At 38.4% G+C, this 15,979-nt stretch overlaps 1 protein-coding gene across 1 annotated transcript in view; it reads left to right on the forward strand.

The window, feature by feature from the left end:
- LOC136859161 (peroxidase) overlaps positions 1-15,979 on the forward strand; it is a 266,353-nt gene that overhangs the window by 215,953 nt on the left and 34,421 nt on the right. Inside the window, exons 9-10 of the mRNA XM_067138679.2 lie at positions 1,235-1,382; positions 14,008-14,164. Of these exons, the coding sequence (XP_066994780.2) occupies positions 1,235-1,382; positions 14,008-14,164 (305 nt within the window). The remainder of the gene's footprint in view (positions 1-1,234; positions 1,383-14,007; positions 14,165-15,979) is intronic.

The raw sequence follows: 15,979 nt of genomic DNA on the forward strand, positions 1-15,979 counted from the left end.
CTTGTTGAAGATGACTCTTATTGATTATCAACGTGGTCACCCAAGACAACATAATGGCGAGCTCCTTGTACGCCAAAGATGACAGGGTCAGTATAGACAGACAGACAGACAGACAGACAGACAGACAGACAGACAGACAGACAGACAGACAGACAGACAGACAGACAGACAGACAGACAGACAGACAATTAAAAATTGCTTTCCCTTCCTACTGTTGACACAGCCGATGCAGAAATACCATTATTTTTTATTCTGAGTAATGTGCAGACAAAACTCTTACTTTATATACAGTGTATATACAGTAGATTAAAACTTTAATATGTTTATTTGTTGACGCATCCGAAAATATAATGATGGAATGGAGACTTTGAAATTGCGTTGAATCTCTAACATCATTCACATCCATTCGTATTATACTTACATACAGTAGAATTTGGTATTTTTGAACCCTAAGAGTGTAACAATGAAATTCGAATTAACCACGGAGTTCAGTTAAATAATATCACACACAATACTTTCTTAAACTTAAAATTAAAAAAACGCCCTCAGTTTTCAATGGTTCCTCAAGCTGAAATGACAGCAGAGTATCACAAAACAACAACAGACCATGCTGTACTTGGCATTTTATCATCAGAAAAGAAACTTCAAAATTACACAATCTACGTTGACCGTTAAACTATGAACATTATTAAACCTTTACAATTTGTTTAAAAAGCCGGTATATAAATTTGATTTATTTTTAAATTTACTTGCGGTATAAGTGGAAACTCTTTCATGTTACTTTATTTATCTATAATTAGATGGATATTTTACCCAGTGTACCAAGGAAGGTTAAAATAAATAAATAAATAAATAAATAAATAAATAAATAAATAAATAAATAAATAAATAAATAAATAAATAAATAAATAAATAAATAAATAAATAAATAAATAAATAAATAAATAAATAAATACTGCAAATGAATAAATGCTCAATATTATTATGATTAATAATAATATTAAACGAAATAATATTTTAATAGTTTTCCTTGATAATTGCTGTAAACCGGGTTTCTGTTATTCTGGTTTCACTGTTGCTGTTATGTTGATTTCTCTCTCATTTAGAGCAGTGCTTATAAACTGGCACTTAAAGGTATTTAAGTAGTGTATTTTAACTACAAGTCGATTTATCCATTACGTTATACCGCACATTTTCATGTCTCTAATAATAATATGTATTTTTAAATCAACAGGTCGAGATTACATGGAGAAGTTTGAACTGGAACCTCAAGAGAATGGATATACCCGTTTATATGATCCTGAGCTTAATGGTGGTATTACAAACGTATTTGCCACAGCAGCTTTCCGGTTTGGTCACAGTCTTATTCAAAGCAATATGCAGTAAGTCATGAATCCCAAACTCTTTGGATAATCAATTTTAAAAACAGATACGCACATTTCCATTACAGGCAATTGTCTCGGTAACATTTTATGTCTCTGTTAGCAAGTAAAGAGCCTCTGAGTTGCTACATGTTTGGCTAGTATTATCGGTATGCTCCCTCTTGCCTCTGTACATCATTGATATTATTATCAACAAAGTGTAAATAGACATGGCCTTAAAATGAAGAAATTAATGTGTTAACTGGATTAAGGCCACTATATATGCCTTTGCTGGCAGGACCTAGTGTTTACAGTGCACTATGTCTTCTGGTATGGGCTACATCAATTTTGTTACTTTCATTGATCTCTCTCTGTCTTATACTTGGCTTAGACATTATGAAAGTGACTGAGGTATGAGCGCTGCTAGTAATGCCATTCCTTGTGCAGCCAGTCCCTGCTATGAATGGTGTGAAAATGTTGTTCATAGGGTCGGTTGGTGCATGCATTTCAGTGGGCTTGGCAGACTGATATATTATAGCAACTTCTGGCTCGGTGAGGAAAGCAACGGGAAACTACCTCACTCCTCATTTCCCTAGTACACCTCTTCAGTGATGCCTAGGCCATCTATGACAGCTGATGGCAGAGCTGTTGAGGATCCAACCAACCTTAGGGCTGAAGACTGAACATAGATATATTTATTTAACAAGGATGAGCTTTCCGCCAAATTGCATTATGTAATTATTTTACGCTTACTTGAGCATATGGTGGTGGTGTTAGTTAACTTTTTTTATAACAATGGCCAAAAATATTTGCCGAAATATGACAGATATTGGACACAACAGTCATTTCTTCCATACAATTAGATTAGTATTTTGCCTTTTTCTACTACAGCGAGCGCTAATGTGAGTCAATGCAGATTTTCACTAAAGCCCTCATAACTACACTCGGTGTCAGCATCTTTCAAGAAACAAAAACGCCTGCGGGTACAGAACCGAGGAACACATTACAGAAAGTATTATGTAAATAAGTTAATTTCCCTAGGATTTGAATAAAAAATACGAGTAATGAAACGGGCGATTATAGGCTTTATTTTCCGGAACTGCATTTAGGCCGAAATTGATTTTCGAACTTAGTTTGTTTTAGTTTGATAGAGCTATCCAAGATTCAGAATTTCGGACCTTTACGGGCCCTTTATCCCTTCAACTTTCGGCACAGTTGAGGAAATTGTTTAGTTTGAAGTTTTTCGTACTTTGGGGACCCCGACTTTGTCTGTTAAGAAATGTTTTCAACGCGAACATTACTGTTTTTGTAGCCGATCGCGGACCAGTGCAGCATAGATGTGGCCTCGCTCGACCAGAGAGGGTAAAGCTTGCTTATTAATTAACAAACCTTAATGCGCTTAACTTGAGACAAGGCAAATCTGAAAAAACCATCTGTCATCTGACTAACCCTTTCGCCTGCGCCTTTCTGCTTGACTAACTGGTTTTGATTATTTATTCAGGGAATTTATTATCTCTCAACCTTCCCTTGTTTTCGTAATTTTAAATCCCGCTTTTTCATACCATAGGGTGTCTCTCGCTGGAGTTTTACGTGTAGGACTAATTTTATCCGCGCAGTCGTTTTATTACCAACATGGGTATCGTGTGCAATCGTGTGAAAAATTGTGCGCGCCTATCATGCTATCTGGAGAATTAAGTACTTAATAAGTCTTAGCATTCAGAGATAATTATTCTTAATAAACTTCATCTTCGTTACCAAATATTCAACATGGCTAATTTATTGAAATCGATTTCAAAATATTACGTTGTGTTATGTACAGTACATATACAGTAGTATATGTTGAAGAGATGTTAAGTACAGAACAAAAACGGCCAGATGGACACCAACGGAATACGAACCCACAACCTCCCAAATTCGCCTCGGTTGCTCTACTATTGAGCTGCGAGGGCCTAGGTCATGTTTGTTCTGTTGGGAAAGATCTAAGCTAAAAATCTGGCAGTACTGCCATCGCACTGTAGAGTGCGTTCAAGTCACTCGTTGTGGGCTAAGTCAATGAATATTCAGTCACTACTGATTTGTATTTAGGAGAGTCACCCAGGTGTCGGATTCCCGGTCTGTCATTGTCCTTCCCTTTTCTTAAATTATTTCAAAGAAATTAGAAATTTATTGAACATCTCCCTTGGTAAGTTATTCCAATTACTGTTAAAATTTATTATTTTTAATTCCAGTTTTTCCCCTTCCTATAAACGAATATTTGCCCAAATCTGCCCTATTGAATTCCAACTTTATTGTGATCTTTCCTACTTTTCAAGACACCACTCAAACTTATTCGTCTATTAATGTCATTCCACGTATCTCTCCGCTGACAGCTCGGAACACACCATTTAGTCGAGCAGCTCGTCTCCTTTCCTCCAAGTCTACCCAGCCAAGACTTTGCAACATTTTTGAAACATTACTCACCCAGAACAAATCGAATTGCCTTTCTTCGGATTTTTGCCAGTTCCTGAAACAAGTAATCCTTGCAAGGGTCCCATACACTGGAACCACTGGGGTCTTATCAGAGACTTATATGTTCTCTCCTTTACATCTGTACTACAACCCCGAATCACCCTCATAAGCATTTGCAGACACCTGTATCCTTTATTTACAATCGCACTTATGTGATTACCCCAATGAAGATCTTTCCTTATACTGACACCTAGGTACATACAGTGATCCCCATAACGAACTTTCGCCGTGTGGTAGGAGCGCGCGGCTGTGAGCTTGCATCCGGGAGATAGCGGGTTCGAATCCCACTGTCGGCAGCCCTGAAGTTGGTTTTCCGTGGTTTCACATTTTCACACCAGGCAAATGCTGGGGCTGTACCTTAATTAAGGCCACGGCTGCTTCACTCCAACTCCTAGGCTTTTCCTATCCCATCGTTGCCATAAGATCTATCTGTGTCGGTGCAACGTAAAGCCATTAGCAAAATAAAAAAGGAACTTCCACCCCATCAACGCAGTCATAAAAGCTGAGAGGACTTTTTCTATTTGTGAAACTCACAATCTGATTTTTAGCCCCGTTTATCATCATACTATGGCCCGCTCTCCATCTCACAACATTATCGAGGACATTTTTCAGTTGCTGACAATCTCGTAACATATTTATTACTCTATACAGAATAACATCATCCGCAAAAAGCCTTATCTCTGATTCCACTTCTTTACTCATACCATGTATATATATTAGAAAACATAAAGGTACAATAATACTGCCTTGAGGAATTCCCCATTTAATTATCACAGAGTCAGATAAAGCTTCGCCTACTCTAATTCTCTGAGATCTAATTTCTAGAAATATAGCAACCCATTCAGTCAGTCTTTTGTTCAGTCCAATTGCACTCAAGTTTGCCATTAGTCTCCTATGATCCACCCTATCAAATGTTTTAGACAGGTCAGTCGCGATACGGTCCATTTGACCTCCTGAATTCAAGATATGTGCTATATCTGCTGGAATCATACAAGTTGTGCTTGAGTGAAATAATATATTCCTAAACCCGAACTGCTTCCCATCGAACAACTTATTAAATTCGCAAACATGTCTTTCCAAAGCTTACATGCAACGCATGTCAAACTTACTGGCCTGTAATTTTCAGCTTTATGTCTATCACCCTTTCCTTTATACACAAGGGGCAACTTTTATCAACTCTCCATTCATTTGGTGTAGCTCCTTCATGCAAACAATTAACAAATAAGTACTTGAGATATGTTACTATATCCCAATCCATTGTCTTCAGTATATCCCCAAAAATCTTACCAATTGCAACCGCTTTTACAGTTTTCTAATTTTGTAGCTTATTGTAATTGTCATTTTTACCATATGTAAATTTTAATATTTCTTGAGCATTAGTCACCTCCTCAATCTGGACCTGGTCCTTGTAACCAACAATGTTAACATACTACTGACTGAATACTTATCCCTTTTGGAGATCCTCACATACTCACTCATCGTGTTCATTAATGATTTCCGGAATGTCCTGCTTGGAACCTGTTTGGGCCTTAAAGTACCTATACATACCCTTCCATTTTCCACTATAATTTGTATGACTGCCAATTATGCTTGCCATTATGTTATCCTTAGCTGCCCTTTTTTCTAGAGTCAATTTCCTAGTATGTTCAATTTCTCCTTAATTCCACAGCCATTTCTAATTCTATATCTTTCCAATCTGCAGCTACTTCTTGGTGTCTGTATTTCTTTATCAAAATAAGGTGCGTCTTTACCATTCCTTTAAAGATACAAACCTGTTTTCACATTCCTCAACAATTGCTTTAGACCCGTCCCAGGGTCTGTTTACTTTTTTATTTACCGTCTTCCACTGATGGTAGGTAGTTTTTTAAACACCTTCATGCCTGCTTTATCAGCCATATCGTAATACCTAATAGTCCTAATTTTAAGGCCTTCCTTTCAATCACACTTATTTCCAACTACCACAAAAACAGCTTCTTGCTGGCTAATACCATCTATCACTTCTGTTTTCCTATATAGCTCATCTGCTTTTACCAGCACCACGTCCAGGATATTCTTCCTTCTGCTTGGTTCTATCACTTTCTGAATCAGCTGTCTTTATTTGCCATTTGTTAGCCACGCTTCCTGTCGTTCTCATTACCTTCCCAACTGTCATTTGCTAAATTCAGATCTGCCGCTGCAATCACATTCCTTTCCATGTCATTTCCCACATAGTTGATTATCTTATCAAATACTGTAATTATAAATCGGCGTCAACGCTACCCTTTACCGGTCTGTACATTCCAAAGACATCAAACTGCCTATTATCTGCGGAAATGAGCCTTACACCTAATATTTCATGTTTGCCATCTTTACCTTTTTCATAGCTTACAAATTCTTCCTTCACCAGAATGAATATTCCCCCTCCCACCATACGTATCGTACCTCTACGGTACACACTGCAGTTCCGTGAGAAAATTTCCGCTTCCATTATACCATTTCTCTGCCAACATTCAACTCCTATTACAATATCAGGAAAGTATATTATAAATTACTCAATTCTATTAATACTTTACATTACTTTTAAGTTCAACACTAACATTTTTATGTCATCGCTACTTGACTTCCAGATCCCTGTACCCTTATCACCACTCCCTAGACCGACCCGTTTCCCTGAATGTACCTCCCTATAACATTTCCAAATTTCCTGATTTATACGTACCACTGAGGTTTAAGTGAAGGCCATCTGAGCGCAGATCCGTATCTCCTACCCAACCATTAGGATATAGATATCTTACCCCCAGTTTCCCACATAGCCACTCCACTGAATTTTCACAACCGTATTTTAATCGAAATCGACTTTTAACCTATTAGGTCATGTTACGTACATATAGTCATTGTTGAAGAAATTATAATTACAGAACAAAAAGTGGCCAACCAGACACCAGTGGAAACCGAACCCACACCCTCCCGATTTCGCGTCGGTTGCTCTACCAGTGAGCTATGGTGACCTAGGCCATTTTTTTTCTGTTGGAAAGTATCTAAGTACTGTCATCACACTGTAGAGCGCGTGTAAGTTCCTATTTGTATACTGACAAATATGTTAGAATAAATACATACAGTACATTGCAATGTGTTTATAAAGTTTATGTAATAAAACATTGTTAACTTTAAATTGTTTTCTACCGTTTTCAACTTTTCCTTTGTTACCCCCTTAAGGTCGCCGATTATTTCTGAACTGATGTACCACCGCATTTCTAACATTCTCTGTTACCACCATATATCTCTTTCTTTCTACAAAAATGGCTGTCATTCACTCCCAGAAAATGCCACGTTCCGCACAAATGTCTACAGGAAGTTCTTCCTAATGTGCACATCTATGTTTGAAGAGAACACATTTCTTCTACTAAGAAATACCTTTCTCGCATCGTCTGGTTTATATTTTATATTCTTTTTACTTCTTGCTTTCCTGGTTATTGTGTCACTCAAATAGCAATACTCATATAATTCTTCTGATACTTTTCCGAGTCTGATATTTCCTGCATACATTGACTCCATTCGATTGCATAACATGATAATCCCTTCCAGTTTACTTTCATTTTTCTCCTTCTGTAAGATTGAATATTTTGTCAAGATCACATCACGTAAGAAATGGATTAAGGAAAAAAAAGTGAGCTTTAAATCATGAATTCGTAAACCTCGCTATGCTTTATAACATTCCTCTTCATTAGTAACCACGCAAAACGTAACCGATCTACAATTAATTCCTCATGTCTCACATCACAGTTACTGTTATTTAGTGTGTTTAACTGAAAGAAACAATTGCCTTTTTTACAGTTTATTACTGTAACTCTATTTGACTGCAATAATATTCTTCAAGTACAAGTACATCTATATGCTTAACATAAGAGGGGTAAACAGATTTTAATTAAAAAAAGTATGCGAAGTCGGCGAGTAAGGAACTACAGTCTACGCTGTAAATGATTTTATAAGTTTCCCTAATATCACATAGTCGGAAGAAAACTAAATGTGAAGGCCTGCAATATAGGAAGCCCGTAAAATTGATCAAAAGTAATATTGACCATTGTTTATTGTGATATGTATTGTGTCTTCTGCTGCCACTCATCTCCGGTAGATGAGATTACTGCTGCGTACCAATTACAACCGCTTGCCTCAATATTGGCGGAAGTAGCTGGGGAGTTAGATCTCTCTTCATTATCTTGCCATTCCTTTCCTCTGGTTCATGAATTTTCTGATACTACTGGTACGTAACACACTGGTTCATCATAGCATTCCAGATGTTCAATCCCTACTCTGATGTACTAATTAGAAAGAGCAGTGTGCACATTTAACGGAATAATGACAGAGGAGTGTTCGCGGCTGTCTGCTTCCTGGTCATTCCAGCACTTATCCGCAGCATAGTACTGTTCGTTAAAAGTTAGGAAATGTACGGTTCTTCATTTGAACGAGCATTTTATATGATAACATTGCTTTTAATCTCTACGTTTCTACTGACGTCATTGTAATGGTCTATGTTGACTTCAGTTGGGAAAACCACAAAGACAGACTTTCAGAGAATTCCGAAGCAAAGCACGGGTATATCAGCTAGTGTCACGATTAGGCCCTACTCTACATTTACATTCTGTATAGAATTTGCATTTTGTAAAAAAAAAATGCAGTAACATAGAAACAGAATATGTCTCTAATGTTCGATCAAAATTGATCCTGCTGGACTGAGTGACTCAGACGTTTGAGGCGCTGGCCTTCTGACCACAACTTGCCAGGCTCAGTCCGGTCGTATTTGAAGGTGAAATGAAATGAAACGGCGTATGGCTTTGAGTGCCGGGAGTGTCCGAGGACATGTTCGGCTCGCCAGATGCAGGTCTTTTGATTTGACTCCCGTAGGCGACCTGCGCTTCGTGATATGGATGAAATTATGATGAAGACGACACATAAACCCAGCACCGTGTCAGCGAAATTAACCAATTATGGTTAAAATTCCCGACCCCTCCGGGAATCGAAACCGGGACTTCTGTGACCTAAGGCCAGCACGCTAATCATTTAGCCATGGAGCCGGACTACTTGAAGGTGCTCAAATACGTCAGGCTTTCTTTGGTAGATTGCACGCAAAAGAACTCCTGCAGGACTAAATTCTGGCACCTCGATGATTCCGAAAACCGTGAAAGTAGTGAGTGGAACACAGCGCAAATAACATTATTAATATTATTATAACTCTAATTTTCTGAATTTTTTTCATCCAAGCAGTTTCAAAAAATACGTCTGCACTGGTTATTTGTACAATCATGACTGCTACATATACACAGAAAGCCCTCCTACACCTAATATAGCTGAATCTGATGAAGCTGGATGCAAGTTCATTATTTACGAGAATAAATGCGAAGTGTTTTCATATCAGTATAAACTTCCATCCAGTTGTTCAATATCTCAAATCATATCTGCTGAGGCGTGGTGTCAACACTACAACAAACGTTCTCGATTGAACTCAGTCAGCGACAGAAACAATGTTAACCATTACGATAAGTTTGGGGTATAGTTTTTACCACAAATCTCTCTAATTCAGAAGCTCAGGTTTAAGTGTTACTACTGCTCTTATGGATATGCGGTCACGCTCTCCTCCTGGCAACGAAAAACAGGCGCCCTCGTACTAATATTTTGCACTGGAGTCGATCGCATACATGGTTATTAGATGAGGTATCCACCTTAAATAAATTGTGAACTGTTATATGTATCGACATTCTGTCGTCGCATTCGCCAATTTGAGCGAGTCTGCTTTATTCAACTGACTCAGTGATGACGTTGTTGATGGTGATTCGTCCGTCGGATATGGACGATAAGCCTTGACCAGACCCCTTGGTGCTATTCGACAGAAGTAGGCTATGTGCCGGCACCGGGTTTCTCCCTCTCCCTTCCTACTATCACATATCACGTCATTAATTTCATCTCATTAACTCCTCTGATGAGGTTGACGTCACGAAGGGCATCCGGTCATAAGAAACCCGCAACGACAGATTCATATCACCTCATATCCAATTCCGTAGAGAAACGGGATAGGGGGTGGACAAACAAACCTAATTTTCCCACGATTCAAGCCATTTCTATGTTGTGGGCCGCAAATAGTTGCTTGTTGGCAAGATTAGGCTAATGATCAAGTAAATTTGGAATTTGATGTTAATAATTTAGCAATAACTTGAATGATAATTGTTATTTTTCCTTGACTCTTAGGCGTTTTCTCTGATCAGAGCAGATTAGGATTTTATTAACTTTGGTTTTATATTTGCATCGGTCAGATATATGATTCCTTCTATATATATCATTCTTTCTTGGCTTATGCAATTATGATTTTTCTATCTAGATCATAAATTCTCGGCAACACAGCGCGACATATTGCCATACTGAAGAAAGGCGAACCAAGTGAAAAACCAAAGAGATACCACCCTTTTGTCTTGGTCGGCGTAGCATACAAACTCCTAGAAAGACTTCTGCCGAGCAGAATTGGTCCTGATATACTCAAAAAAATTCCAGTGGAACAGGCAGATTTTAGACCACAGAGAAATACAACAGATCAAGTTATGTGTCTTACAACCTACTAGAAGCAGGCTACCAAAGGAAACTCAAGACTTCAGTGGCATTCATGGACTTAATAGCGGCGTATGACACAGTCTGGAAATATGGATTACTCTTCAAGTTCCTGAGAGTTATCCCATGTAGAATAACTACACGACTTTTGAACACCTTGTTGAGTCAAATACAATTCCGTGTACATAAGGGGAATGATGTAAGCAACCAAAGATCGCTGAACAACGGACTGCCTTGAGGGTCGGTTCTTGCTCCATTGTTGTTTCATTTATAAATTGCAGACATGCCACAGACACTTTCAAGGACATTTGGATACGCATATGACTGAGCATTCTATATCGGAAACCAAACAGTTGAGCAAACGGAAGAGATCTTAACAGAACATCTTAAGAAGTTGACACACTACTTTAAAAGATGGGGATCCAAACCAAAAACCAGCAAAACTTAAGTATGCAGCTTTCATCTAAGCAAAAAATAGCTAAGAGGGAGCTAAAGGTGTACAGGACAACTGGCAGTCGAGACACGATAGATAAATTAAATATCTAGGGGTCATATTAGTCAGAACATTGTCCTGTAAACAACATCTCTAGAATGTTGCTGCAAAAGTAATAACTCGCAACAACATAATTAATAAAATCTATGTGGAACAACTTGGGGATCTACAGCTGCATCTCTACGATGCTCAGCTCTAGGGTTGGTGTATTCAGCTGCCGAGTACTGTGCTGCTGTCTGGGTAAATAGTTCCCACACAAATATCGTAGATACTCAACTGATCACCACAATGCGTCTCATCCCTGACACAATCAAATATACTCTCATGCAGTGGTTACCAGTGTTAAGTCATATTCCTCCTCCAGCTCTCAGACGTAACTATGTTCTCCTAAGAGAATTCAACAAACTAATGAACAATCCAGGACTGCCGATACATGATGATATCGGTGATGCAAACGAGAGATGCCATGAATCTGACGAACAGCAACTACCAAACTTTGATTGAATGACAGAAGAGGCTCAACGAGAAATACTGCCCAAGAATGCCTTTTGTGAAGAAGACGCCACCACCAGGTTTCAACCGTCCTCGAAGACTATGGACCACACTGAACAGGATTCGAACCAAATACGGGAACTGTGCAGCCTCCTACTAAAAGTGGAAAAGAAGTTCAACGCCGGAGGGTGACCGCGGTGCTACACAACAGACGATCCAGCACATCATCACCGACTGTAAGACAAGAAAGTATAATGGCAGTGCTTGTGACTTTGCTCTCGCGACCGCAGAAATTAAAGACTGCATCCAAAATTTAGACATACGTATATAGAACTGTATATCTAATACAGACACTATATATCTAGCCATGCGCTAAATAAATAAATGTAGGAGTGTACTTTGCATGGCGTACTTACGAACTTCTACAGTATAATGCAATTAAGGTTTTTTCTTTACACGCTTCATGTAAACACTGTGGAGAGGTATGGAGTTGTATCCAGGCTTTTGAAACGCTATGTATTCATTATAAATTGTATACCAACACTTATATTGCACTGCCGCTCAGTATTCTTGTGGTGAAAATGTCTTCCACCAACGGGGTTCAAACCGAATGTCCACAGTGTTAAACCACCTAGAGTGACGCATTAACGATCATGCCACCATTAATAATAATATTATTGTCTTTATCCTCCACTAACTACTTTTATGGTTTCTGGAGACACCGAGTGTCGGAACTTAGTCCCGCAGGAGTTCTTTTACGTGCCAGTAAATCTACCGACACGAGGTTGACGTATTTGAACACCTTCAAATACCACCGGACTGAGCCGGGGTCGTAACTGCCAAGTTGGGATCATAAGACCAGCGCCTCGGAAGTCTGAGCCACTCACCAAGGCGGCTGTTGCTGATAATGATACGTTTATTATCCTAAAAATATTACTCGTCAAATCAACGAACACGTTGTGGCCTTTCACCATGCGTTTCTACCCAGCCTTCGGTGACATTGTAAGCTGTAACTATTCCCATTGTACTATTTGGTTTGTCGACCGACGAGAGCTGCACATTTGAATATGTAACAAATTATAGTGAAAATATGTATTCATGCTTAATGTAGTACTTGGAAAAAATAAAGATCATTAAAGAATTCAAAATTTACTTCAAGGGTAATGAAGGATTTGTACCATGTGTAATAAAAGTGTTCAAGTAATAGGGGATGTCAAGTGATAGAAGAATGTATAACTTGTTTGTTGTTATATTTGAGGCTCAAATCAGATCGATTTTAAAGAAAGAAATTCACACATGTCGCAAATATTCTCGTCGAGTAGTTAACAAGAATAAAATAATCATTGGATCTCAAGTAATCACTTCTCCCTACATTTCCATTCCATCCGTTGCTACTTGGTGGATGTGGTATTTTTTCATAAACCTCTTACCATAGATCATTGTGAAATGAACCTTCAATCAAAGTATCAAGTGTGTGACGGTATGGAAGGTGTGAGTGCCGTTGGGTGATATACTTCAAGTACCACTAGTGCGTCAGGATGTTATAAAACGTCCTACTCATACGGCCAGTGGTAATGATTTAGCACTTTCTGGACTAGTGAGGAAAGTAGTGGGAAACTACCTCATTTTACATCATATTTTTGTGCGTCCCATTATGGCACTGTCAATGGTTTTTGTTGTTTCCAGTAACCAAATTCCGTAAACTAAGAACTACCTAAGAAAGAAAGAAACCACTTCAAATGATCATAAGTGTACTTTTCGGTTATGGCCATCAGTCAACGGCTGATAATTTCAGATGACTACCAGTAATAAGACATAGCCTGAACTGTTGCAAGGTAACATTGTCTGGCCATCCATCCATACCTTTACATCACAGCCTGCATGGTACCGGTATCGAAAATTTTCAGATGACCCCTAACCATTTAGACATACTTACGTACAGTAAATATAGTATGTAGCCTATTTTAGAGAATGTACGACCATCATACAGCCCTAATCTATATATTCCAAAACGTTAGTTATAGCCATTGATTTAAATAAACTCCTCTCATACTTTGTTACCAGTAGTTTTCCAGAAAGTGTTTGCCCAGCAGGTAATGACGATTAGAGATTACTTTTTACAGGTGAGCCATCTGTGTGGTGCTGTTCAGACTAGATGACAACTATCTGATTGACAACGAGAGAGATATGGATAGTCAATCAGAGATCAAATTAAACAGCCGAAATATTTTGTAGGAGAGAATGGTGAAAGTCAATCTAAATATTTGTGTTACTCATTCTCTTGTCACAGAATTCTGAAAGTTAGGAAATAAATATTGAATTTCTTTTGCATAATGTTTGATAGAACAATGATACTTCACAGTGAAAATTTTCATTATTTTATCCAAATCCATTAGCGAACATCCATTTAACTCTGTAAACAGTAAGCGCTTTTGGACTGTATTAAATCTGTTCATAGTACCCATTAAATAAATTATCTTCATACAATAGGAAATACATTTCTCTGAATGCCTCCTTTAGGAATTTCCAACGCTTGATACATTATTCAATTAAATTATAAAAGTACACATTTTTCCTCAGGGGATTCAGCCGTTTTGGCACTCTGCGAGAGAACCTGCAGCTTCATCGCCATCAGTTTGAGCCTTTCCAACTCTATAACGATGATGCTTTCGACAACTTTGTGCGTGGATTATCTACACAAACCTGTCAGCGGTTCGATCGATTCTTTTCGAAAGAGGTAAGTTTGTTGTCAGGTATCCAAACTGTCAACATACATACATCATACACCATCATTATAATATACCGTTATGCCTTTCAGCGTTCAGTCTGAAAGCCTCTGTGAATGTACTAAATGTCTCCACAATCCTCTATTTGCATCAAGTGCTGTGGCCTCTACACCTCTTATCTTTAAATCGTTAGAACCTGAGTCTAACCATCGTCAAATATTAAAATTATAACTGGAGCACACTTCTGTTGCCAATATGTAATACGGTGACAAAGTGCAAATGATCAAATGTACAATGTTAGAAATGGTACCTCATTGATGTCTATAAGCCTGAAAATATGTACGCTTCCATTTCATGACTAGTCCTGTACAGGTTTACTCTATATGATGGGCTCTACTGAGGGGAATTCTTCGGTTTTCGGTGGCGGCCTAATTTTTTGCGGTTCTATGTATATCATAACTGTTACCGTGTTTTGTTGGATCAGCAGAGGTGAAAGAAGGTGCGGGCTGGAATGGGTTTAACTACAAGTCCGAAAGATGAATTAAAATTTCAATAAAGGTTATATTTTCAATTGATAACAAGATTTAACAATTTTCACTGGGTGAAATAACAAAGGAAAATCAGGTACAATGCAATTTAACAAACGAAAGTACAAGGGGTCTTTACAAATCCTGGGCTACGAGCCCCAAAGTTTAACAATCTGAGCTCTCAGCTCACAACTACATATTTTAGAATAGGGCAGAAATTCCCTCATTACAATGGAGCACTTGCTCCCAGTAATCAAAATGTCACGCCTCCCCGAGGCACCTTTCAAAATACCAGAAAGAGCTGATCCGCTCTCAATCTTTCAAGCCTATTCAAGGCCATACCATACATTGCGATCGCTTGCCACAACTTACAAGAATTAAACAGGGGTATCTCGTACCCAATCTACTGGGCCTTCTCAGGAAGGAAAACATAAACGGGTTAAATTAATGACCCAAAACACAAGGTTGAATGGAGTCGAGTACTTGCACTCCAACATGAAAGCTTGTTAAAACCTAAGTGGCACTAGGCCGATACACAGGGGCTATTCCCATACTATAGAGGTGACTCGTGTAAGAAAAATAGTTTAACACATTAATGAAGAGAAGAAAATAGGTTATGAAAACGTAGTCACCTCAATTCAGTTATGAAGGGGAGCTCGAGAGGGTAAAGCACTCTCTATCCCCGATTTACATTTAAAGATATATGAAGTTTTACAAAGATGGAAAAGATTTACATGTTTTAAGTTTAAAGGTTGCATATTAAAGGTTTCGGACCTGCCCCGCGGGTTAAACTGCTGAGCTAGCAAGGAGAAAAGAAAGATGTCAAGCGGCCATTACCTTGTTGAAGAGCTGCTGCCCGAAGGAAGAGGCGCTACCCGCCCCCTGCTATGCTTCTATACACTAAGCAAGACGTTGTTGAGGTGGCGAAGAGCCGAGAAAATCAGCAGTTATTAAACCCTCGTGGAAGATTCGAGACCTTTCATGAATAATAAAGACACACACACTAACTTTATTGGGTAGCTAAGAGTTACACATGGAAATTCGAAGAAGAAACCTCTGATAGGTGGAAAATTAATTACAGAAATTACTGATTGGCTAAGTTCAAAACAGGCGGAAAGAAAGATTAATATTGCCAACCCACAAATGAAAGAACAAAATTTAGTAAAGACCAAAATTTATAAATACAAAATTTCTTCAACAAAAGTTCCTTCACTTCGCACCAGGGTGCATGATCATAGTTTTTTGGGTAGAGACATCTGTTAGCGAATGTCCACACTTCTTGAACCATAGAAAACAAAA

Source organism: Anabrus simplex, chromosome 1 (genome assembly GCF_040414725.1).
Source record: "Anabrus simplex isolate iqAnaSimp1 chromosome 1, ASM4041472v1, whole genome shotgun sequence".
Classification (NCBI taxonomy): Eukaryota; Metazoa; Arthropoda; class Insecta; order Orthoptera; family Tettigoniidae; genus Anabrus; species Anabrus simplex.